Source organism: Eurosta solidaginis, chromosome 3 (assembly GCF_040869045.1).
Source record: "Eurosta solidaginis isolate ZX-2024a chromosome 3, ASM4086904v1, whole genome shotgun sequence".
In the NCBI taxonomy this organism is placed as follows: Eukaryota; Metazoa; Arthropoda; class Insecta; order Diptera; family Tephritidae; genus Eurosta; species Eurosta solidaginis.
The window spans coordinates 133,027,160-133,052,742 of record NC_090321.1 but is presented as its reverse complement, the minus strand read 5'-3'; the positions used below and the strand labels follow the sequence as shown (position 1 = coordinate 133,052,742).

At 44.7% G+C, this 25,583-nt stretch overlaps 1 protein-coding gene and 1 long non-coding RNA gene across 2 annotated transcripts in view; both read right to left on the bottom strand.

The window, feature by feature from the left end:
• Shark (SH2 ankyrin repeat kinase) overlaps positions 1-19,900 on the bottom strand; it is a 418,475-nt gene extending 398,575 nt beyond the window's left edge. The window contains exons 1-2 of the mRNA XM_067773047.1: positions 19,614-19,900; positions 19,482-19,561 (exon numbers count right to left, since the gene is read on the bottom strand). Coding sequence (XP_067629148.1) covers positions 19,482-19,561; positions 19,614-19,689 — 156 coding nt within the window. The 5' untranslated portion in view covers positions 19,690-19,900. The remainder of the gene's footprint in view (positions 1-19,481; positions 19,562-19,613) is intronic.
• A 699-nt stretch (positions 19,901-20,599) lies between these two features.
• LOC137246646 (uncharacterized) lies at positions 20,600-25,019 on the bottom strand. Its single transcript, XR_010951624.1, has 3 exons — positions 24,891-25,019; positions 24,588-24,818; positions 20,600-20,824 (listed from the first exon to the last, which is right to left on the bottom strand). It is a non-coding gene; the product is annotated as an uncharacterized lncRNA (long non-coding RNA).
• Positions 25,020-25,583: the final 564 nt, after the last annotated feature.

Sequence of the window (25,583 nt, the reverse complement as noted above, 5' to 3'; positions counted from 1 at the left end):
GTGCGTGTCTATTGGCTCTCCGTCTATCTTTGTCGACCGTATGATGCATTATATATTGTCGGCAGAAAGCGCTCGCGCATTTTTTCGCATCCGACAGCACCTTATCGCCAAAGGCGATGGAAACTTTGTCTTTGTGCTTAGTCGGATTCGATAGGGACTTTACGGTGGACCAAAGTTTACCTACACCGGTAGAGAGGTTACAACCTCTTAGGTGCTCTTCCCATTTCGCCCGCTTGTGTTCGTCCACAAGCAATCTGATGCGCTGGTTTATATCCCTTATTTGGGGGTCGCCTGGATCAAGCTGTCTTATAAGGTCGCGTTCCCTCGCTAAGCTCGCGGCCTCCGCCGGGAAGTGTGGCCGGATTTCGGGAATTCTCCCGGCGGGAATGACATGTGCCGAGGCGGATTCAATGACCTTACGGAAGGCACGCTCTCCTTGGCGGGCATCAGTCGGGATAGGGAGGGCAGCAAAGCTGCTGTCTGTTGCAGATTTATATTCTTCCCACTTTCCTTTTTTGAAGTTTATGAAAGTGCGTTTTTCGGTGACGATGAAGTCGGCGGTACGCTCGAACGAAATAAGTATGGGCAGGTGGTCGGATGCCAATGTTACCATCGGCTGCCAGCTGACGCAGTTTACGAGTTCTGCGCTCACGATTGAGATATCTGGCGAGCTATGACAGCTTCCTATCATACGTGTGGGGGCGTCTCCGTTTATTGTGCAGAACGTCGTTTCTTCTATTTGATCCGCCAACGTCTCACCCCTACTGTCCGCCCGCAAGTTTTAATGCCATAGGTCGTGATGGGCATTGAAATCGCCTAAGATAATGCGATTGTTGCCAGTGAGTAAGGCCTCGATTTTAGGGCGGTATCCACTGGGGCAACAGGTGACAGGAGGGATGTAGATGTTGATGATTTCTAGATTTGCATCGCCTGACCGGACATATAGGCCTTGACGTTCTAAGACATTGTCCCTGCGGTCGATGCCAGGATCAAATATATGATATTGCACAGAGTGGTGTATAATAAACGCGAGGCCGCCTCCATTTCCGCTCTCGCGGTCCTTCCTGTGGACATTATACCCAGAGCAGGTCAGCAATGCAGATCTTGCTGTGAGTTTAGTCTCTTGAATCGCAGCAATGAGGATGTTGTGCCGCTACATGAAATCGACTATCTCCGTAATCTTCCCAGTTAGTCCATTACAGTTTAACTGCAGAATTCTGAAGTGCATGACGGGTGACGCCGCCACTCTATCGGTAAGTGACGGGTGACTACGCCTAGGTTGTGGAAGGCCAGGACGCAATTGCTGTTGTGGCCTTGGGACTGGGCGCCCTTGGGCAAGCATTGGGGTACCCGGATGATTTGGGTTTGCGACCTGGCAACATGGCGCGATGAAACCCGTCGAGGGGTTGCCGTCGCGGAGACCAGAACATCTAGGAAAGTGGCACCACCCAAGGCAGGAGCTGCATTGAGCGGATGTCGCAAACCTATATATTCTGTGCTGGCAGACGGTGCAAACGGAGGTACGGACTAAGAGTCTGCTTCCCTGACCTGCACGATTGCTGCCAGGAAAGAGGGGGAGAAAAGAAGACGGGGGCAGGGGCTGATGCTCAGCATTGCTACCAGCTCTACTACGAAGGTAGTAGTTATGAGTGGTATCAGCTGTTTGAGTTGTTGGCGCCTTGGGGCGCGAGCAGCAGCGGGTACTTGTTGTGGCTTGCTGAGCAGCGAGGCTGCTGGAAGGTAGTGGGGGGCGCTTAGGCGTAGACTACGGGACGCCCTTGGGCGTGAGCAGCAAGGGGCCACAAAAGATTTATAAAAGTTACGTGGACGTCGGGTTTTGGGATCAAGCCCAGAACAACCTGTCCGATGCAACCATCCCTTGCACGAGACACACTGAACAGAGTATGACCGTCCTAAAAAGATTCTTTTCTGGCAAATGCAGCAAAACCATTTCTCAGGACCGGGGTCAGGAGACGGACCCGGATTGGGTTCGATACCTTCCCGGAGTAAGAGAATATGTAGCAGTCCTGCTGCAAGGAGCTGCTGGTAGGATGACAATTTGTGGGAGGGACGAAACAAATTAAAGGGGGTCACACTGAAATGACAGTCCTTGGTCGGGAAAAATCCCGAGTCGCTCCGGTACATAGAACCGACTGCCTTGGGAAGCGTTTCTATGTCTTTTCCCCAAGTACTGGCAGCAAGGGATTTGAGGATTTTATTACGGCTCTGGATTTTCGGTACAATTGCGGCTGCGTGCTCACCAAAATGTAGATCCTGATGAAACGTCACACACAAGATTTTGGGGTGTATGACAGTCGGTAGCGTAGTGCCATCGACGTAGATGTTCAAAATGGTCGACATTGCGACATGCGATGGGTGGAAGGTTGGAAAGGACGTGATTCCAAGCCACCCGCCCAAAGTTACTCGAGCTGGTGATAAGGCGTGATTTTGAGCAGCTGAGTCGGTACACCCTTGAGTACCTAAAGTTACAAACTTATTCTACTTCAAAATGCAATATTGTGGCTGTATGTCAAGTAAATTGCCTACACGAGTTCAACTGACGTTAAGGCATTGCATTGGCGCCTTTGCCTTTTCTTTTCGTTGGCGGCGTTGAACAAAGAGGACAAGCAGCACAAGTATTTTTGCAACCACGCTTACAATCAATCGGAATTATAATCGTATCATTGTAATATAAGTTATCCATTTTCGTTGTACAATTACACCTGAATTAAATGAATTTTAAAAGGTAATACAGCTCAAAATACGTGTTATTTTTCCACCCGCCAACACCCGCTTTGGAAAAATAGGAATAGAATAATAAATACCTTGCTACAAAAGCCATTACAGAAACTGCTTTTTTCAGCGTATCAGTGCCACTTAACGCCAATGCAAAATTGAATACAAAGGACCAGTGCGAGTTTACATTACTTTTAGGATCGAATAAAAACAAAAAATTCAACTTAGCCACTTAAACCGTGATGAGCAGTAAAATTCGACAGATGTGGCCAAAGTAACCTGACATCAACTTCAACTGCAGTTGAAATTTTCATTGAAAAGCCGGATATAAAAGAAACATATGTTGTTCATATAAAGTACGTATGTATTTACGTCAGTTATTTAGTTGAACTTTTCTGCCTTTTACGGAACTTAAATGGGTTTCTGGTTCGATGAAAAGTTTTGCATTCACACTTGGAAGTGATCGTGATACTCTTAAATGTGTTTCCATCCCTTAAAAATCACAGACATATTCATCTGCTTTGTTGATTTGTCATGGAGAGTTGGGAGTAAAACATATACTCTTCTAATACATATATAATAATAAACTTAATCAAAAGATCCCCCAAACCTCTTGACAGTCGAATTCATGATGTTACTGAGTTAAAATTTAGCAAAATATGTCACGGGATAGGCTAGCCCAGCGGCAGTCGGCCTAGAACCATAAGATGTTGATCCGAAGCGAGCTGGATTCATATATTCTAAATTACAATCCTTAAGAGTAACATTCCTGACATCTTAGTGGTCTGATTTTTCATTTCATAAACAATGGTTTATAAGTCTATCGTTGAACCTCATTTTCTATATTGCCCAACGATTCTATTTACAATAGCTGATTCAAGGATAAATACGTTGCAGAAAAAAACAAAATACGGTGATGCGATTTATTTTAAAGAAGCGTTTTGATACTCCCATACAAGAGCTACTAAACAGCTTGAACTGGCTTAGTGTAAAACAGCTTGTGTTATATTATACTTTGAAATTCATACACAACATAAAATTAGGAAACCTACCAAATTATCTAAATGATCGTGTAAAATACAACAACGATATCCATAACTATAACACAAGAAACAAAAATAATTTCCACTTGCAAATTGTAAAATCCCAATTTAATAAAAAGAGCATATATTTTGAGGGATTAAGAGAATACAATGAACTTCCTAGGGACTTAAAAGATTGTAAAAATATGAAAGAGTTCAAGAGGCTATTATACGAATATTGTAAACGGGTACCTATTAGGTAAAAAAGAAATACGTTTTACAACTCAAAATTAATTATGCAAAATCCAAAGACTGTATAATGTATAAATGTGATCTCATAGATTTAATCTAAGTTGAAGACTGTAATAAATAAAATATCTAAAAAAAACTTAAGCTGGGAGCACCTTCCTTAAACTGGCTCCCAGACTCGTCCTTTTGTCACGCCAGTAAATATGCTGATCGGAATCACATGGCATTCCAACAGCATATTCAATAGAAATAAGTGATAGAATAATGAATTGTACTTAGTAGTATAAGTTTTAGGCCTAAATAAATTAAATTAAATCAAATTTATTCTGTATAAATGTTATTCTGTATATATTTTATCTACAATTAATTTGCTCTATTGTCAATTTCATAAATTATTATTTAATAGCTCCTTCATGAGTACATTTTAACACATTTACAACATTTTAACTTTTGCTTACTTCTAAGTTTTTAATTGAAATTGTCAAGCGTTTAATTAAATACTGTTTAAATATTACTTTAAAATTGATGACTGCTTATGTTGTTTATATCGTATATTACATCTGAAAATTAAGTGTCGGTATATTTAGTCTGTATAATTGTTTTATTTGTAGACTGATAAATGAATAAATAAATAAAAATAAATAAATAAATGCCCAGGTTTCTGGGTATTCAACAGGAACTGTTTGGTTAGCATCTTATTTCTCTCCCTGATGGGGAGTATTCTCGCCTCATTATGTAGATGGTGTTCTGGCGACATAAGAAGACAGCCCGTAGCGGTTCTGAGAGCAGTATTTTGGCAGGCCTGTAGCTTCTTCCTGCGGGTAATTTTTAGGCTTGGCGACCATATAGGGGACGTGTAGCATGCAATCGGCTGGCCAATTGCTTTGTATGTGGTAATGAGCGTTACTTTGTCTTGTCCCCAAGTACTGGCAGCAAGGGATTTGAGAATTTTATTACGGCTCTGGATTTTCGGTACAATTGCGGCTGCGTGCTCACCAAAATGTAGATCCTGATGAAACGTCACACACAAGATTTTGGGGTGTATGACAGTCGGTAGCGTAGTGCCATCGACGTAGATGTTCAAAATGGTCGACATTTGCGACGTCCATGTTGTAAATAAGGTCGCGGAGGATATGGTCGGTGATAATGCCAGGTTTCGCGAGGCGAAACAACTGGAGAGTACTAGATGTCATACGCAGCGCGGACGGGAGTGCAGTGGTCAAAACCTCCAGCAGCCTGGTCACCCGCCCGGTGGTGAAACTTGCGCGCCTCGATCTGAAATCGGTGAACCCCACACCAGGGCATGAAATTCACGGAAGGGGGAATGTTTATTTATTTATTTATTTATTATTCTACAAATTTAACAATTAATCAGACTGAATATAGTACGGATTACAGATAAATTACAGAATCATACAAATTGAACAAAATTATATTATAATATATGTATATACATTATTAAATCAGTTGACGGGATGGACTGTGATGCCGAGCCCGCCCAAAGTTACTGGGGCTGGTGATAAGACGTGGTGACGCGCTATCCCAAGGCAGTCGGTTCTATGTACCGGAGCGACTCGGGATTTTTCCCGACCAAGGACTGTCATTTCAGTGTGACCCCATTTAATTTGTTTCGTCCCTCCCACAAATTGTCATCCTCCCAGCATCTCCTTGCAGCAGGACTGCTACATATTCTCTTACTCCGGGAAGGTATCGAACCCAATCCGGGTCCGTCTCCTGACCCCGGTCCTGAGAAATGGTTTTGCTGCATTTGCCAGAAAAGAATCTTTTTAGGACGGTCATACTCTGTTCAGTGTGTCTCGTGCAAGGGATGGTTGCATCGGACAGGTTGTTCTGGGCTTGATCCCAAAACCCGACGTCCACGTAACTTTTATAAATCTTTTGTGGCTCCTTGCTGCTCACGCCCAAGGGCGTCCCGTAGTCTACGTCTAAGCGCCCCCCCCCCCCTCACTACCTTCCAGCAGCCTCGCTGCTCAGCAAGCCACAACAAGTACCCGCTGCTGCTCGCGCCCCACGGCGCCAACAACTCAAACAGCTGATACCACTCACAACTACTACCTTCGTAGTAGAGCTGGTAGCAATGCTGAGCATCAGCCCCTGCCCCCGTCTTCCTCTCCCCCCCCCCCCCCCCCCTCTTTTCTGGCAGCAATCGTGCAGGTCAGGGAAACAGACTCTTAGTCCCTACCTCCGTTTGTACCGTCTGCCAGCACAGAATATATAGGTTTGCGCCATCCGCTCAATGCAGCTCCTGCCTTGGGTGGTGCCACTTTCCTAGATGTTCTGGTCTCCGCGACGGCAACCCCTCGACGGGTTTCATCGCGCCATGTTGCCAGGTCGCAAACCCAAATCATCCGGGTACCCCAATGCTTGCCCAAGGGCGCCCAGTCCCAAGGCCACAACAGCAATTGCGTCCTGGCCTTCCACAACCTAGGCGTAGTCACCCCTCACTTACCCCTAGAGTGGCGGCGTCACCCCTCATGCACTTCAGAATTCTGCAGTTAAACTGTAATGGACTAACTGGGAAGATTACGGAGATAGTCGATTTCATGAAGCGGCACAACATCCGCATTGCTGCGATTCAAGAGACTAAACTCACAGCGAGATCTGCATTGCAGACCTGCTCTGGGTATAATGTCCACAGGAAGGCCGCGAGAGCGGAAATGGAGGCGGCCTCGCGTTTATTATACACCACTCTGTGCAATATCATATATTTGATCCTGGCATCGACCGCAGGGACAAGGTCTTAGAACGTCAAGGCCTATCTGTCCGGTCAGGCGATGCAAATCTAGAAATCATCAACATCTACATCACTCCTGTCACCTGTTGCCCCAGTGGATACCGCCCTAAAATCGAGGCCTTACTCACTGGCAACAATCGCATTATCTTAGGCGATTTCAATGCCCATCACGACCTATGGCATTCAAACTTGCGGGCGGACAGTAGGGGTGAGATGTTGGCGGATCAAATAGAAGAAACGACGTTCTGCACAATAAACGGAGACGCCCCCACACGTATGGTAGGAAGCTGTCATAGCTCGCCAGATATCTCAATCGTGAGCGCAGAACTCGTAAACTGCGTCAACTGGCAGCCGATGGTAACATTGGCATCCGACCACCTGCCCATACTTATTTCGTTCGAGCGTACCGCCGACTTCATCGTCACCGAAAAACGCACTTTCATAAACTTCAAAAAAGGAAAGTGGGAAGAATATAAATCTGCAACAGACAGCAGCTTTGCTGCCCTCCCTATCCCGACTGATGCCCGCCAAGGGGAGCGTGCCTTCCGTAAGGTCATTGAATCCGCCTCGGCACATTTCATTCCCGCCGGGAGAATTCCCGAAATCCGGCCCACTTCCCGGCGGAGGCCGCGAGCTTAGCGAGGGAACGCGACCTTATAAGACAGCTTGATCCAGGCGACCCCCAAATAAAGGATATAAACCAGCGCATCAGATTGCTTGTGGACGAACACAAGCGGGCGAAATGGGAAGAGCACCTAAGAGGTTGTAACCTCTCTACCGGTGTAGGTAAACTTTGGTCCACCGTAAAGTCCCTATCGAATCCGACTAAGCACAAAGACAAAGTTTCCATCGCCTTTGGCGATAAGGTGCTGTCGGATGCGAAAAAATGCGCGAGCGCTTTCTGCCGACAATATATAATGCATCCTACGATCGACAAAGATAGACGGAGAGCCAATAGACACGCACATAAACACAAATTCAGCGCGTCACCAATCACCATCACCGCTAGAGAGGTTGAGGACGCCATTGGTCGCGCTAAACCATCCAAAGCAGTGGGCCCAGACGGCATAGCCATGCCGATGCTTAAAAACCTAGGGAAAGAGGGTTTCAAATATTTAGCGCATGTCTTCAACCTGTCTCTCTCCACCTTTGCCATACCCGATAAATGGAAAATGGCCAAGGTGGTCCCGCTACTAAAGTCTGGGAAACCAGCTAACGTAGGTGAGTCATATCGTCCGATATCTCTCCTATCGCCAGTGGCAAAGACGCTTGAAGCCATTTTGCTCCCTTATTTCCAAGCACATTTGCAGCTAGCCCCTCATCAGCATGGCTTCAGAAAACTCCATAGCACTACCTCCGCGCTAAATGTCATTAGCACCCAGATAAATTGCGGTTTGAATCAATACCCCACCATAGAACAGTACTCGTAGCGCTAGACCTATCAAAAGCCTTTGAAACGGTCAACCATGGCTCATTACTGCAAGACCTGGAAGGGTCTACCCTTCCCCCATGTCTTAAAAGGTGGGCCGCAAATTATCTGGGTGGTCGGCAGGCATCGGTGCAATTCAGAAACGAAACATCAAAACCAAGGAGAATTAAACAAGGGGTGCCACAGGGTGGTGTCCTATCCCCACTTTTGTTTAATTTCTACATATCTAAGCTACCTTCACCACCGGAAGGAGTCACAATCGTTTCCTACGCCGATGACTGCACAATAATGGCCACAGGCCCAGGCCCAGAGATCGATGAGCTATGCAATAAAATAAACGGCTATCTCCCTGATCTCTCCAGTTTTTTCGCCTCGCGAAACCTGGCATTGTCACCGACTAAATCTTCCGCGACCTTATTTACAACATGGACGCCCCAAATGTCGACCATATTGAACATCCACGTCGATGGCACTACGCTACCGACTGTCCTACACCCCAAAATCTTGGGTGTGACGTTTGATCAGGATCTACATTTTGGTGCGCACGCAACCGCAATTGTTCCGAGAATTCAGAGCCGTAATAAAATCCTCAAATCCCTTGCTGGCAGTACCTGGGGAAAAGATAAAGAAACGCTTATGACCACATACAAAGCAATTAGCCAGCCGATTACGTGCTACGCGTCACCCATATGGTCGCCAAGCCTAAAAACTACCCACTGGACGAAACTACAGGCCTGCCAAAATACTGCTCTCAGAATCGCCACGGGCTGTCTTCTTATGTCCCCAGAACACCATCTGCATAATGAGGCCAGAATACTCCCCATCAGGGAGAGAAATGAGATGCTGACCAAACAGTTTCTGTTGAATACCCAGAAAGCTGGGCATCCCAACAGACATCTGATTGACGAACCAGCACCGTAAGCATTTTGAGGAAATACGACACCTGAGAACCCAGCCGTATGAAGCGGAAAAACACAAGCAGGTCCTTGGTGAACTCCATAGACAGGCGTCGGACCTTTATGTCGGGAATTGCCCGGTGAATCCAGTACTTGAAGAAAAATATCCAGAACTCGCGGAAGAGGAGCGCATACTCCCCAGGGAAACGCGTGTCACTCTTGCTCAACTTCGTTCTGGATACTGTAACAGGTTAAACTCTTACCTATCCAGAATCAACCCCGACATACAAAATGTATGCCCCGCTTGCAATGTGTCCCCACATGACACCAACCATCTCTTTAATTGTAATGTGGAACCAACGCCTCTAACACCCCTTTCCTTATGGTCCACCCCTGTTGAAATGGCAAGTTTCCTTGGACTCCCGTTAGAGGATATTGATGACAATTTGTGATCGGTCGCGGCTATTAGGTGGGGCGAGCATTGCTACAACAACAACAACAACAACAACAACATAAGACGTGATTTCGAGCAGCTGAGTCGGTATACCCTTGAGTACCTAAAGTTACAAACTTATTCTACTTCAAAATGCAATCTTGTGGCTGTATGTCAAGTAAATTGCCTACACGAGTTCAACTGACGTTAAGGCATTGCATTGGCGCCTTTGCCTATTCTTTGCGTTGGCGGCGTTGAACAAAGAGGACAAGCAGCACAAGTATTTTTGCACCCACGCTTACAATCAATCAGAATTATAATCGTATCATTGTAATATAAGTTATCCATTTCCTTTGTACAATTACACCTGAATTAAATGAATTTTAAAAGGTAATACAGCTTAAAATACGTGTTATTTTTCCACCCGCCAACACCCGCTTTGGAAAAATAGGAATAGAGTAATAAATACCTTGCTACAAAAGCCATTACAGAAACTGCTTTTTCAGCGTATCAGTGCCACTTAACGCCAATGCAAAATTGAATACAAAGGACCAGTGCGAGTTTACATTACTTTTAGGATCGAATAAAAGTAAAAAATTCAATTTGGCCACTTAAACTGTGATGAGCAGTAAAATTCGATGGATGTGGCCAAAGTAAACTGACATCAACTTCGACTGCAGTTGAAATTTTCATTGAAAAACCGGATATAAAAGAAACATATTTTATTCATATAAAGTACGTTTGTATTTACGTCAGTTATTTAGTTGAACTTTTCTGCCTTTTACGGAACTTAAATGGGTTTCTGGTTCGATGAAAAGTTTTGCGTTCACACTTGGAAGTGATCGTGATACTCTTTAATGTGTTTCCATCCCTTAAAAATCACAGACATATTCTTCTTCTTTGTCGATTTGTCGTGGAGAGTTGGGAGTAAAACGTATGCTCTTCTAATACATATATAATAATAAACTTAATCAAAAGATCCCCAAACCTCTTGACAGTCGAATTCATGATGTTACTGAGTTAAAATTTAGCAAAATATGTCACGGGATAGGCTAGCTCAGCGGCAGTCGGCCTAGAACCATAAAATGTTGATCCGAAGCGAGCTGGATTCATATATTCTACATTACAATCCTGAAGAGTAACATTCCTGACATCTTAGTGGTCTGATTTCAGTATTGATTTCAGTATTAATAATCCGAAGGCGGGAAATAAAAATGGTAACTCGTTCAAAAAATGTTTAACGAAAAACCGAAAAATTACCCGCGGGTCCCTCCGAAACCGGGGGTGGGATCCATAGTATTTTTGGGCAGCACACCTTTCTGCATTGGCGGCCTTCGGCCGCGCATATAAAAAATTACCCTGGGTGGGTCCAACACCGGTTTGGAGTCCAAGAATATATCCGCGCAAAACACTTATGTTCACAATATTTTTGTAGGTAGAACAACATTACAACAACCATATTAAAATCACCAACTTCAACTGCAAATATCTCCGGACAGGGATAAAATTTTCCGCCTTCGGATTACTGTTGTCGATTTCAATACGCGTCTTTTGACACCTCTCCCGATATTTTTGGTAGCGTATTAGCAGTCTACCCCTCAACTAGACTTTTACCAGACACACCCCGAAGGCTTTGGGGAGTGTTATCGATGTTGATGGTCGGTTGGCCTGAAGGTTTAATGTGGTAATATAAATAGTTCCCGAGATGGTCGGGCTAGTAGCTTAAGGGTGCTTTGTTACCGGAACGTACCAGATCTATATCCGGCAACGGACCATCAACATCGATAACACTCCCCAAAGCCTTCGGGGTGTGTCTTTATGTTGTGTTGTTGTTGTTGTAGCAATGCTTCGCCCCACCTAACAGCCGCGATCGATCACAAATTGTCATCAATATGCTCTAACGGGAGTCCAAGGAAACTTGCCGTTTCAACAGGGGTGGACCATAAGGAAAGGGGTGTAGAGGCTTTGGTTCCACATCACAATTAAAGAGATGGTTGGTGTCATGTGGGGACACATTGCAAGCGGGGCATACATTTTGTATGTCGGGGTGGATTCTGGATAGGTAAGAGTTTAACCTGTTACAGTATCCAGAACGAAGTTGAGCAAGAGTGACACGCGTTTCCCTGGGGAGCATGCGTTCCTCTTCCGCGAGTTTTGGATACTTTTCTTTAAGTACTGGATTCACCGGGCAATTCCCGTCATAAAGGTCCGACGCCTGTTTATGGAGTTCACCAAGGACCTGCTTGTGTTTTTTCGCTTCATACGGCTGGGTTCTCAGGTGCCGTATTTCCTCAAAACGCTTGCGGAGATGACTCATTAAGCCCCTAGGCGGTGCAGATGTCTGTTGGGATGCTCAGGTTTCTGGGTATTCAACAGAAACTGTTTGGTCAGCATCTCATTTCTCTCCCTGATGGGGAGTATTCTCGCCTCATTATGCAGATGGTGTTCTGGGGACATAAGAAGACAGCCCGTGGCAATTCTGAGAGCAGTATTTTGCCAGGCCTGCAGTTTCTTCCAGTGGGTAATTTTTAGGCTTGGCGACCATATGGGTGACGCGCAGCACGTAATCGGCTGGCTAATTGCTTTGTATGTAGTCATGAGCGTTTCTTTATGTTGTTGTTGTTGTTGTTGTTGTTGTAGCGATAAGGTTGCTCCCCGAAGGCTTTGGGGAGTGTTATCGATGTGATGGTCCTTTGCCGGATGCAGATCCGGTACGCTCCTGTACCACAGCACCATTAAGGTGCTAGCCCGACCATCTCGGGAACGATTTATGTGGCCACATTAAACCTTCAGGCCAGAGCCTCGTCTGTTAGTGAAACAGGATTCGCCGCGGATAGGTGAGGTTGACAATTGGATTTGGAGAAGCTATATATTGCGCTGGCAACCTGAAGGGTTGCGCTACACACCCCTTGAATCTGGTATTTTAGTGGCCTCTTACGGCAGGCATACCTACCGCGAGTATATTCTGACCCCCTTACCCGCTGGGGTAGCGTTTCTTTATCTTTTCCCCAGGTACTGCCAGCGAGGGATTTGAGGATTTTGTTATGGCTCTGAATTCGGATCGGAGCAATTTCGGCTGCGTTCTCACCAAAATGTAGATCCTGATCAAACGTCACACTCAAGATTTTGGGGTGTAGGACAGTCGGTAGCGTAGTGCCATCGACGTGGATATTCAAAATGGTCGACATTTGGGACGTCCATGTTGTAAATAAGGTCGCGGAAGATTTAGTCGGTGATAATGCCAGGTTTCGCGAGGCGAAAAAACTGGAGAGATCAGGGAGGTAGCCGTTTATTTTATTGCATAGCGCATCGATCTTTGGGCCTGGGCCTGCGGCCATTATTGTGCAGTCATCGGCGTAGGAGACGCTTGTGACTCCTTCCGGTGGTGAAGGTAGCTTAGATATGTAGAAATTAAACAAAAGTGGGGATAGGACACCACCCCGTGGCACCCCTTGTTTAATTCTCCTTGGTTTTGATGTTTCGTTTCTAAATTGCACCGATGCCTGAAGACCACCCAGATAATTTGCGGTCCACCTTTTAAGACATGGGGGAAGGGTAGACCCTTCTAGGTCTTGCAGTAACGAGCCATGGTTGACCGTATCAAACGCTTTTGATGGGTCTAGCGCTACGAGTACTGTTCTATGGTGGGGTTATTGATTTAAACCGCAATTTATCTGGGTGCTAATGGCATTTAGCGCGGTGCTAGTGCTATGGAGTTTTCTGAAGCCATGCTGATGAGAGGCTAGCTGCAAATTTGCTTGGAAATAAGGGAGCCAAATGGCTTCAAGCGTCTTTGCTACTGGCGATAGGAGAGATATCGGACGATACGACTCACCTATGTTAGCTGGTTTCCCAGGCTTTAGCGGGACCACCTTGGCCATTTTCCATTTCTCGGGTATGACAAAGGTGGAAAGAGACAGGTTGAAGACATGCGCTAAATATTTGAAACCCTCTTTCCCTAGGCTTTTAAGCATCGGCATGGCTATGCCGTCTGGGCCCACTGCTTTGGATGGTTTTGCGCGACCAATGGCGTCCTCACCCTGTTGTTGTTGTAGCAATGCTCGCCCCACCTAATAGCCGCGATCAATCACAAATTGTCATCAATATCCTCCTACGGGAGTCCAAGGAAACTTGCCGTTTCAACAGGGGTGGACCATAAGGAAAGGGGTGTTAGAGGCGTTGGTTCCACATTACAATTGAAGAGATAGTTGGTGTCATGTGGGGACACATTGCAAGCGGGGCATACATTTTGTATGTCGGGGTTGATTCTGGATAGGTAAGAGTTTAACCTGTTACAGTATCCAGAACGAAGTTGAGCAAGAGTGACACGCGTTTCCCTGGGGAGTATGCGTTCCTCTTCCGCGAGTTTTGGATAATTTTCGCTAAGCACTGGACTCACCGGGCAATTCCCGGCATAAAGGTCCGACGCCTGTTTATGGAGTTCACCAAGGATCTGCTTGTGTTTTTTCACTTCATATGGCTGGGTTCTCAGGTGCCGTATTTCCTCAAAATGCTTACGGAGATGACTCCTTAAGCCCTCGGCGGTGCTGGTTCATCAGTCAGATGTCTGTTAGGATGCCCAGGTTTCTGGGTATTCAACAGGAACTGTTTGGTCAGCATCTCACTTCTCTCCCTGATGGGGAGTATTCTCGCCTCATTATGCAGATGGTGTTCTGGGGACATAAGAAGACAGCCCGTGGCGATTCTGAGAGCAGTATTTTGGCAGGCCTGTAGTTTCTTCCAGTGGGTGATTTTTAGGCTTGGCGACCATATGGGTGACGCGTAGCACGTAATCGGCTGGCTAATTGCTTTGTATGTAGTCATGAGCGTTTCTTTATCTTTTCCCCAAGTACTGCCAGCGAGGGATTTGAGGATTTTGTTACGGCTCTGAATTCTCGGAACAATTGCGGCTGCGTGCTCACCAAAATGTAGATCCTGATCAAACGTCACACTCAAGATTTTGGGGTGTAGGACAGTCGGTAGGGAAAGAAGATATACTCACAATCGAAGCTCATTAGTGCTAGTAAAGGAATTTTTTCTTAAAGGCTAGCTATCAAGTAAATACATAATAAATATTGTGACGAATATTAGCATCACTAAGCTGCTACTAAATAAATGCACAACAACAATAAAGCAGCCACCCCTATGTAGAAGGTGACGAAAGGATATCTCACACACACAAATATGTAGTCATCAGCAGAAGTAGTTACTCACACATACACATGCCTATAGCTATGGGAGAGGCGTGGATTACAGGTATACATATAGCTGGTAACTTACTAAGCATGAGCTACAACTGTTCGCGAAATTAATAGACTTTAGGAAAAATGTGTGAATGAGGAAACCAAGAGTATAAAAGCAGCGCAAGCTGAGTAATAACGAATCAGTTTGATTTAGACACGCTATTAGTTGCGAAGTGAAGTATAATTGTACTACTCCCGAAGTAGTCTAATAAAGACCATTTTGCAATACAGAATATTGGAGGTATTTATTCGACAGTTTAGCGATACGAACCTTTCGCAGAAATATAGAAATGCAAACGGTTGATTTTTGGTCTAGTGAAAATGTAGTCTCAATCGAACTAGGACTTAAGGTCTTGTTCCGAACTAGACATTTTGATCACTAGTTACTGACTTCCCTTCAGGGTATGTACTTCTCCAAGCCGTATTGCAATTGTAGCTGTATGAAGTACAGCCCGTGGCGATTCTGAGAGCAGTATTTTGGCAGGCCTGTAGTTTCTTCCAGTGGGTGATTTTTAGGCTTGGCGACCATATGGGTGACGCGTAGCACGTAATCGGCTGGCTAATTGCTTTGTATGTGGTTAAGAGCGTTTCTTTATCTTTTCCCCAGGTACTGCCAGCAAGGGATTTGAGGATTTTATTACGGCTCTGAATTCTTGGAACAATTGCGGTTGCGTGCGCACCAAAATGTAGATCGTGATCAAACGTCACACCCAAGATTTTGGGGTGTAGGACAGTCGGTAGCGTAGTGCCATCGACGTGGATGTTCAATATGGTCGACATTTGGGGCGTCCATGTTGTAAATAAGGTCGCGGAAGATTTACTCGGTGACAATGCCAGGTTTCGCGAGGCGAAAAAACTGGAGAGATCAGGGAGATAGCCGTTTATTTTATTGCATAGCTCATCGATCTTTGGGCCTGGGCCTGTGGCCATTATTGTGCAGTCATCGGCGTAGGAAACGATTGTGACTCCTTCCGGTGGTGAAGGTAGCTTAGATATGTAGAAATTAAACAAAAGCGGGGATAGGACACCACCCTGTGGCACCCCTTGTTTAATTCTCCTTTGTTTTGATGTTCGTTTCTGAATTGCACCGATGCCTGCCGACCACCCAGATAATTTGCGGTCCACCTTTTAAGACATGGGGGAAGGGTGGACCCTTCCAGGTCTTGCAGTAACGAGCCATGGTTGACCGTATCAAAAGCTTTTGATAGGTCTAACGCTACGAGTACTGTTCTATGGTGGGGATATTGATTCAAACCGCAATTTATCTGGGTGCTAATGACATTTAGCGCGGAGGTAGTGCTATGGAGTTTTCTGAAGCCATGCTGATGAGGGGCTAGCTGCAAATGTGCTCGGAAATAAGGGAGCAAAATGGCTTCAAGCGTCTTTGCCACTGGCGATAGGAGAGATATCGGACGATATGACTCACCTACGTTAGCTGGTTTCCCAGGCTTTAGTAGCGGGACCACCTTGGCCATTTTCCATTTCTCGGGTATGACAAAGGTGGAAAGAGACAGGTTGACCACATGCGCTAAATATTTGAAACCCTCTTTCCCTAGGTTTTTAAGCATCGGCATGGCTATGCCGTCTGGGCCCACTGCTTTGGATGGTTTAGCGCGACCAATGGCGTCCTCAACCTCTCTAGCGGTGATGGTAATTGGTGACGCGCCGAGTTTGTGTTTATGTGCGTGTCTATTGGCTCTCCGTCTATCTTTGTCGACCGTAGGATGCATTATATATTGTCGGCAGAAAGCGCTCGCGCATTTTTTCGCATCCGACAGCACCTTATCGCCAAAGGCGATGGAAACTTTGTCTTTGTGCTTAGTCGGATTCGATAGGGACTTTACGGTGGACCAAAGTTTACCTACACCGGTAGAGAGGTTACAACCTCTTAGGTGCTCTTCCCATTTCGCCCGCTTGTGTTCGTCCACAAGCAATCTGATGCGTTGGTTTATATCCCTTATTTGGGGGTCGCCTGGATCAAGCTGTCTTATAAGGTCGCGTTCCCTCGCTAAGCTTGCGGCCTCCGCCGGGAAGTGGGGCCGGATTTCGGGAATTCTCCCGGCGGGAATGAAATGTGCCGAGGCGGATTCAGTGACCTTACGGAAGGCACGCTCCCCTTGGCGGGCATCAGTCGGGATAGGGAGGGCAGCAAAGCTGCTGTCTGTTGCAGATTTATATTCTTCCCACTTTCCTTTTTTGAAGTTTATGAAAGTGCGTTTTTCGGTGACGATGAAGTCGGCGGTACGCTCGAACGAAATAAGTATGGGCAGGTGGTCGGATGCCAATGTTACCATCGGCTGCCAGTTGACGCAGTTTACGAGTTCTGCGCTCACGATTGAGATATCTGGCGAGCTATGACAGCTTCCTACCATACGTGTGGGGAGTGTCCGTTTATTGTGCAAAACGTCGTTTCGTCTATTTGATCCGCCAACATCTCACCCCTACTGTCCGCCCGCAAGTTTAAATGCCATAGGTCGTGATGGGCATTGAAATCGCCTAAGATAATGCGATTGTTGCCAGTGAGTAAGGCCTCGATATTAGGGCGGTATCCACTGGGGCAACAGGTGACAGGAGGGATGTAGATGTTGATGATTTCTAGATTTGCATCGCCTGACCGGACAGATAGGCCTTGACGTTCTAAGACATTGTCACTGCGGTCGATGCCAGGATCAAATATATGATATTGCACAGAGTGGTGTATAATAAACGCGAGGCCGCCTCCATTTCCGCTCTCGCGGTCTTTCCTGTGGACATTATAACCAGAGCAGGTCTGCAATGCAGATCTTGCTGTGAGTTTAGTCTCTTGAATCGCAGCAATGCGGATGTTGTGCCGCTTCATGAAATCGACTATCTCCGTAATCTTCCCAGTTAGTCCATTACAGTTGAACTGCAGAATTCTGAAGTGCATGAGGGGTGACGCCGCCACTCTAGGGGTAAGTGAGGGGTGACTACGCCTAGGTTGTGGAAGGCCAGGACGCAATTGCTGTTGTGGCCTTGGGACTGGGCGCCCTTGGGCAAGCATTGGGGTACCCGGATGATTTGGGTTTGCGACCTGGCAACATGGCGCGATGAAACCCGTCGGGGGGTTGCCGTCGCGGAGACCAGAACATCTAGGAAAGTGGCACCACCCAAGGCAGGAGCTGCATTGAGCGGATGTCGCAAACCTATATATTCTGTGCTGGCAGACGGTGCAAACGGAGGCAGGGACTAAGAGTCTGTTTCCCTGACCTACACGATTGCTGCCGGAAAAGAGGTGGGGGGGGGGGGGGGGGGGGGGGGGGGAGAAGACGGGGGCATGGGCTGATGCTCAGCATTGCTACCAACTCTACTACGAAGGTAGTAGTTATGAGTGGTATCAGCTGTTTGAGTTGTTGGCGCCGTGGGGCGCGAGCAGCAGCGGGAACTTTTTGTGGCTTGCTGAGCGGCGGGGCTGCTGGAAGGTATTGGGGGGGGCGCTTAGGCGTAGACTTCGGGACGCCCTTGGGCGTGAACAACAAGGAGCCACAAAAGATTTATAAAAGTTACGTGGACGTCGGGTTTTGGGATCAAGCCCAGACCAACCTGTCCGATGCAACCATCCCTTGCACGAGACACACTGAACAGAGTATGACCGTCCTAACAAGATTCTTTTCCGGCAGATGCAGCAAAACCATTTCTCAGGACTGGGGTCAGGGGACGGACCCGGATTGGATTCGATGCCTTCCCGGAGTAAGAGAATATGGAGCAGTCCTGCTGCAAGGAGCTGCTGGGAGGATGATAATTTATGGGAGGGACAAAACAAATTAGATGGGTTCACACTGAAATGACAGTCCTTGGTCGGGAAAAATCCCGAGTCGCTCCGGTACATAGAACCGACTGCCTTGGGAAGCGCCTGTCCTCACCCTCTTTAGCGGTGATGGTGATTGGTGACGCGCTGAATTTGTGTTTATGTGCGTGTCTATAGGCTCTCCGTCTATCTTTGTCGCCGTAGGATGCATTATATATTGTCGGCAGAAAGCGTTCGCGCATTTTTTCGCATCCGATAGCACTTTACCGCCAAAGGCGATGGAAACTTTAGTCTTTGTACTTAGGCGGATTCGATAGGGACTTTACGGTGGACAAAAGTTTACCCACACCGGTAGAGAGGTTACAACCTCTTAGGTGCTCCTCCCATTTCGCCCGCTTGTGTTCGTCCACAAGCAATCTGATGCGTTGGTTTATATCCCTTATTTGGAGGTCGCCTGGATCAAGCTGTCTTATAAGTTCACGTTCTCTCGCTGAGTTTGAGGCCTCCGCCGGGAAGTGGGCCGGATTTCGGGAATTCTCCCCACGGGAATGAAACGTGCCGAGGCGGATTCAATGACGTTACGGAAGGAACGCTCCCCTTGGCGAGCATCAGCCGGGATAGGGAGGGCAGAAAAGCATTTGTCTGTAAAAGATTTATATTCTTCTATATTCTATATGTGTCTTTTTCGTTTATACAACTGCAAATACGCGTCCAAAAATATTTGGAGATGTAAAAAGACGCGTATATATTAGCCGTCGACCCCTGTTCTGGACTATTACCGTGTGCCATCGTTAATGCAACTGCAAATACGCGTTCAAAAATATTGGGAGGTGTAAAAAAGACGCGTATATATTAGCCGTCGACCCTTGTTTTGGACTATTACCATTTCACCATACCCTTTATGCTTCCCTCAAATCAATCATATAGTATATATAGGTTTTGTATACTTCACCTGATGCAGAAGTGTCAAAACAAAGTCGCCTACGGCTGAGTTACATTCCCGTATCAAAAATACGCCATCTTCACAAGATTCTAGAAGATGCAAAACATTAGAATTATTCTTGTTTAACACATAATCACATACGGGTTAATAACAACTTTTCTGCATCTTCCCTTGAAATACCCGGATGAAACCAATTTATTTCATTATTTTGACTCATTGCATCTAAGACGATTTTATGTATCACTTTTCACACTATAATGTCAGTATATAATATGCCTGGTGATATTCAGTTAAAGGAACATTACAAAGAAATATATACGCATAATACACAGTTAATAGCATCTACAACGGTAAATATCTTTTGTGATAGCCATCAACAACTTGATTTGTCATCTTCAAATTCGTATTGTGTTCATAAACATCAAACAAAAAACTTAGTGATAGCACAATAGTACGAACGCTCCCCTTATATCGATTATGGGTCGTGTTTTGTCTAATATCACAAATCAGAACTTACCCTACAAGACAGGTACCCGTTACCTAATAGATTACTTAATCGTTACCAATAACTTGGTCACCAATTATCGTCTTAATGACTTTTACATTGCTGTCGTGAAAAAGGTAACGCATGCGCTCTCTCAAAATAGTGTACGTGTGACTCGCTTTTTCGCTCTTACCTATTGTGTTTTCGACATTCCATCTCGCTCGATGTTATTTACATTTTTAAGTTACTTCATTAGGTATGTTTTCGTTATCGCTAACCAAAACATATGCAACAACAACAACACGGGTAACTGGCCTATCGGTTACCCGTACCGGTTACCTTCTGTCAATTCGCTTTTTATATGAATGAAACGCGTCCCTTTTGTTTAAATAATATTTAATTATGAATAAATTATGTATACAATGGTTTTTACAAATAATTTCCTTAATTTTCTAGTAAACCTTACATATGTACATATTTATATGTACAAACTACATATGTAAAGACATAAACTCATTCGTAGTCGTGCCCTTTCTGAAACCATTTTTTGCTTCGATGCTCACACTTATGGTGCTCAATTTTTCCTGCTCGGGTGGTGTTGTTAGTATCAGTTTGCATAGATATGAGTGTTGTAGATATAATACCGGAATATATGCAGCTCCATTTCGTGCTATCAAAGTCGATTTGCAGGTGATGTTGAGCCTTTGAACTTGACCCTTTCCCATAATATGCGTGGTAGGGCCTTATATGTGATACTAAAAAGGCCGAGGGACAGTTGTCGCAGTTTTCTTGTAGTTTGAGCAAATGTACGTTCTTCTTACAGCCACAGCTGGAATATTGCTATGCCCACATTGTCAAATCGAATTACCTAGAACGAAAAAGAAACGAATATCAGTAAGGATAGATAATAAGCGTTGTTGTTCTATTCTAAAAAACAGGGAACGCCTTTACGGGGTATTTCGTTCTTTTGTGAAAATTCTTGCCTGCTCGCAACGGAAAAGCGTTACACTTTTACCCTGTATAAAATGGTGGTGTGGCAGTGCAACTTTGTGAAACTCTCAATTCGCTCTTAAGTTCCACATATACTCTGTTAATATGAGTGAATTTGGTGAGTTGAAATGTTCTTTGTATGCACTATAAATTTTGACCATTTTCTGGGGTAGGAGTAACTCTATTGTTGTTGTTGTTGTTGTACCGATAAGGTTGATCCCCGAAGGCTTTGAGGAGTATTATCGATGTGATGGTCTTTTGCCGGATACAGATCCGGTACGCTCCGGTACCACAGCACCATTAAGGTGCTAGCCCGACCATCTCGGGAACGATTTATGTGACCACATTAAACCTTCAGACCATCCCCTCCCTCCCCATCCCAAGTTCCATGAGGAGCTTGGCGTCGCCAGAGCCTCGTCTGTTAGAGAAACAGGATTCACCGCGGATAGGTGAGGTTGACAATTAGGTTTGGGGAAGCTATATATTGCGCTACACAGCCCCTGGAATCTGATATTTTAGTCCCCTCTTACGCATACGACAGGCATACCTACCGCGGGTATATTCTGACCCCCTAACCCGATGGGGTAGAGCATTACCATTTACTTAGGCAACAATTTATTTCAGAAAAGAAAACGCTATCAATTTATGTGGTATTGATGCTGCAGAATGTTGTACGGCTGCAATTATTTTCTTCGGCAGCACTCCACAACGATGTGACATCCTCAAAAAAAATGTACCTAGCTCTCTTCATAGTCTTTCAGCCAAAAGCCAAATTTGACTGCGCAAGCATACGGCGATGTTACCGGCATTCTCAAGTACATCAACAAGTTTGAATGTATCTTGCTGTCCTCAATTTGGTTCAAAACCCTACCATTAATGAAAGAAGCGTGGTCCTCCAAGCGAGAGGCGCCACCACAGATGTTGAGGTCCGACATCTAGATGCCTTATTAGCTGATTTGAAGTTGATCAGGAACCAAAGGGAAACAATTTTAAACGAATGCAAAACACTTGCTATTCGATTGAACATCTCACCAAAGTTTCCGGACATTCGAAAGAGAAAACCCAAAAGGCGTCATGAAGATAATTTAAATAAGATGATTACGGATGATTCAGAGTCTGATTTCAAAAACAATAAATTCTTGGCGATCGTTGATTTGGTAATCACTGGCATTACTGAACGATTTGCAGTTATGAGAAATTTGAACGAAAAGTTTTCCTTTTTGTGGCAATTTAAGACATGGATGAAACTACGGTTCGGGCGAGCGCAGCAAAACTTGTCGAAAAATACAAGTCGGATATTTCTCAAAGCTTAGAATGTGAAATAGTTCACTTGAAACACATTTACGAAGCAAATTTTGATAAAGGTCTGTCACCATTGGAATTGCTAAATGCCGTCTATTTTCAAAATCTGTATACAATTTTCCCCCAACTTTTGTATTGGTTTACGTACCTTTTGCACTTTACCTGTCACTGTATCTAGTGCAGAACGTTCCTTCAGCGTCCTTTCAAGAATGAAACACTTTCATGATCGTGTTCATCTAAAGAGCGAGTTTTAGGACTTGCCACGCTTTGTGTTGCATCCGTTTTGGCAAGACAGTTAAATTTTGATATTATTATAAAAAATTTTGCAGCGAAAAAAGCAAGTAAAGCCACTCTTTGATATCCGAACATTCTATATTGAATAATTAAAATTTATAATCATCATTAAATTTATCGGAAATGTATGAAAATGTTACCAAATAACTAGAAAAAGATTATTTGAAATAATATGTGGCTGTTAAAAGAGAATTTTATTTCTACGTTACAATAAAATAAAACAAATAGTAAATATTCTGTGTTAATTTTATTGTCAGTTCTTAGCCAAAAATCATTTAGTTGATGTGGCAAAAATTTTTTTTGATGTATACCATCAATAATGATTTATGAATGAAACGTCATTAATTCACGTTAATCAAATGTATTAGTGGATTTTTTATAGGGGGCCCGTAAATTTTTTTAGTCCCGGCCCCGGATTTTCTCTCTACGGCCCTGGTTAGAAGACGTCAGAGGGGATTGAAGCCAGAGTCTCCGGACCCAGAGCCAAAATATCAGTACCTCTAAAAGCACATACGAGCAGCTTTCAAGCGGAAGTATTCGCCATATGTTGGTGCGCTAAGCTGAACCTTCAGCGCTGATACTCTAATGAAACCATTGCTATACTCAGTCAGACAGTCAGGCCCCACTAAAGGCAATTGTGGCGTTCGAAATAAAGTCAGCACTGGTCCTTGGGTGCACAACGTAGTACTATTGCACTGGGTCCCAGGCCACAACGGGGGTCACTCTAGCCCAACTTCGATCTAGATACTGTAACAGGTTAAACTCTTACCTATCAAGAATCAACCCCGACATACAAAACATATGTCCTGCTTATAATATGTCCCACATGACACCAACCATCTCTTTAGCTGTATTGTGGAATCAACGCCTCTAACACTCCTCTCATTATGGTCCACCCCTGTTGAAACTTTCTGTTTCCTTGGACTCCCGTTAGAGGACATTGATGACAATTTGTAATCTGTAGCACCTATTGGATGGGGCGAAGCACTGCTACAACAAGAGCAGGCGGACAACCCCGAAAGAGAGGCAGGAACTGCATGACCCAACGATCCCTAGCCGTTCCTGTCAGTTGGCTCACAGGGGCATTTATTTGGAGAAGGTGGGGGGGAGGGGGGGGGGGGAGAAGAACACTGGAGCAATACGCCAGGTTTGAGACAATCTAAGTTACTGTTAGGAAGTTATAGCACAAGTCGCTACAGGGCAATAATAGACCTATCGAAAAATAACCGAAGAACCCCAAGAGCTATTCTTACAGGGCACTATAGACTGAGCAGCCGTATGCAGAAAGTGGGCATACTATCGAATAACACATGCCGATTTTGTGATCGATCAGCAGACGGTGGACCATATCCTCCAAGAATACGAAGCAATCTCAAAACGTAGGGCTAAGCTTATGGGCTCACCATGGCCAGTGCATTCCCACATTTAATCCCTCAAGCCAAGAACTCTGCTAGGGTTCATCAAAGAAGTCGGCTACGATGAGATGCTGTGAAGGAGATGTGCAAGTCACTGTGCAATCCTCAATAAATTATCTATCTACGTTCCGGTAACAAGCACCATTGAGGTACTAACCCGACCATCTCCGGACCTATTGATATGACTACATTGAACCTTCTAGGGATTGAATTTTAATAATGACCGCAATGCGAAAGTCTGCTAAAATTTACCATTCTCCATGGAGTGCTACATATATAACTTCCCACGTTTTGAATCAGTAATGAAAAGAGCAAAATTTACTAAAATTTTAACTGGTTGTGGGTAAGGTGTTGATGTCCTCTCTTAACGCAATGTAATGGCAACGGCGACGCAGGGAAAATAATAAAAATCCTATAAACTACTGATCATAATTAATTAATCCCTCCCTTTACATACATATGGGTTTTGTTCTCCAATCGCTATTTAAAGAAATCAATTGGTATTTACATGAACTTCGAACTCTTTGGTATTTGCCTTCTTCAGTTGACTATCAACAAAGCATGACAAATTATCACTAACAAATTCATACATGTTGTTTATATATTTAATATGGTAGGCAATTTACTTACCCTTTCTGGTGCGATGATCCTGGACAATCGGGCCTGACTAGACGAGATTTATTTTGCTTTAACATAGCGTGCTTAACGCGAACCATATCATGTTAGGGCACAATTTCGATTATGCAACCAATCAAAGAAATGTCGTGCTTGTAATACTGCTTTGATAGCAGCAGCAGCTCCCGGTGGCGGCACATAAACAACAGTTGCATGCGGATCAGTTGCATTTTTTGCTTCGGCTACCTATTCAATTTTAATTCACATTACATTATCTAATATTGCAATTTTTAATCAATACAAATCAATATAAATTACCGAAGCAAATACTGGCAAACCAAGATGCGTAGTTCCACACTTTTTTGGGAAAATACATCCAACCAATTTTTTACCGTATTCCAAAGCATGTTGGTTGTGGAAAGTACCTTGTTTACCGGTAAATCCTTGGCGAATGACACGTGAATCTGCATTTAATTGTAGGTTTCTTGTTGTTTTGGCATATCCTGAGCTGAATCGCGCCCCGGCAGAGATGATATATATTAGAATAATATAACATTTTTTTTTATTATTTAAAAATACACATACGTATGAATGAAAAGCAGAGAGTAAAGCTGGAGACATTGGTGCTTTATCGGTAAGCGTATCGGTAACCTTTTAACAGCTGATTCGACCAACCTTATGAGAATCCATGCAATCGATTATTGGTGCCGCTAAAGTCGTAACCGTATCGTAGCCAACCAATTGGGTTTTGGTTTACCGTCGTAACGATAAACAGCTGATTACGTTAGGGATACGGATACAGCGATACGACATACGGCACCAATGACTCCAGCTTAAATAATGTTGCTTTGGTTGTGGCGATAAGGACACTCCCCGGGAGCGATTTAGTATGACCACCTGAAACCTTCTAGGCCATCCCGTCGATTCTATACAACTTTCAGATTCTAAAAACGGATCTCGACACGCGTCTTTTGATACCACCTTTGTTAAGGTTGTGCGCTGTCTTGAAAA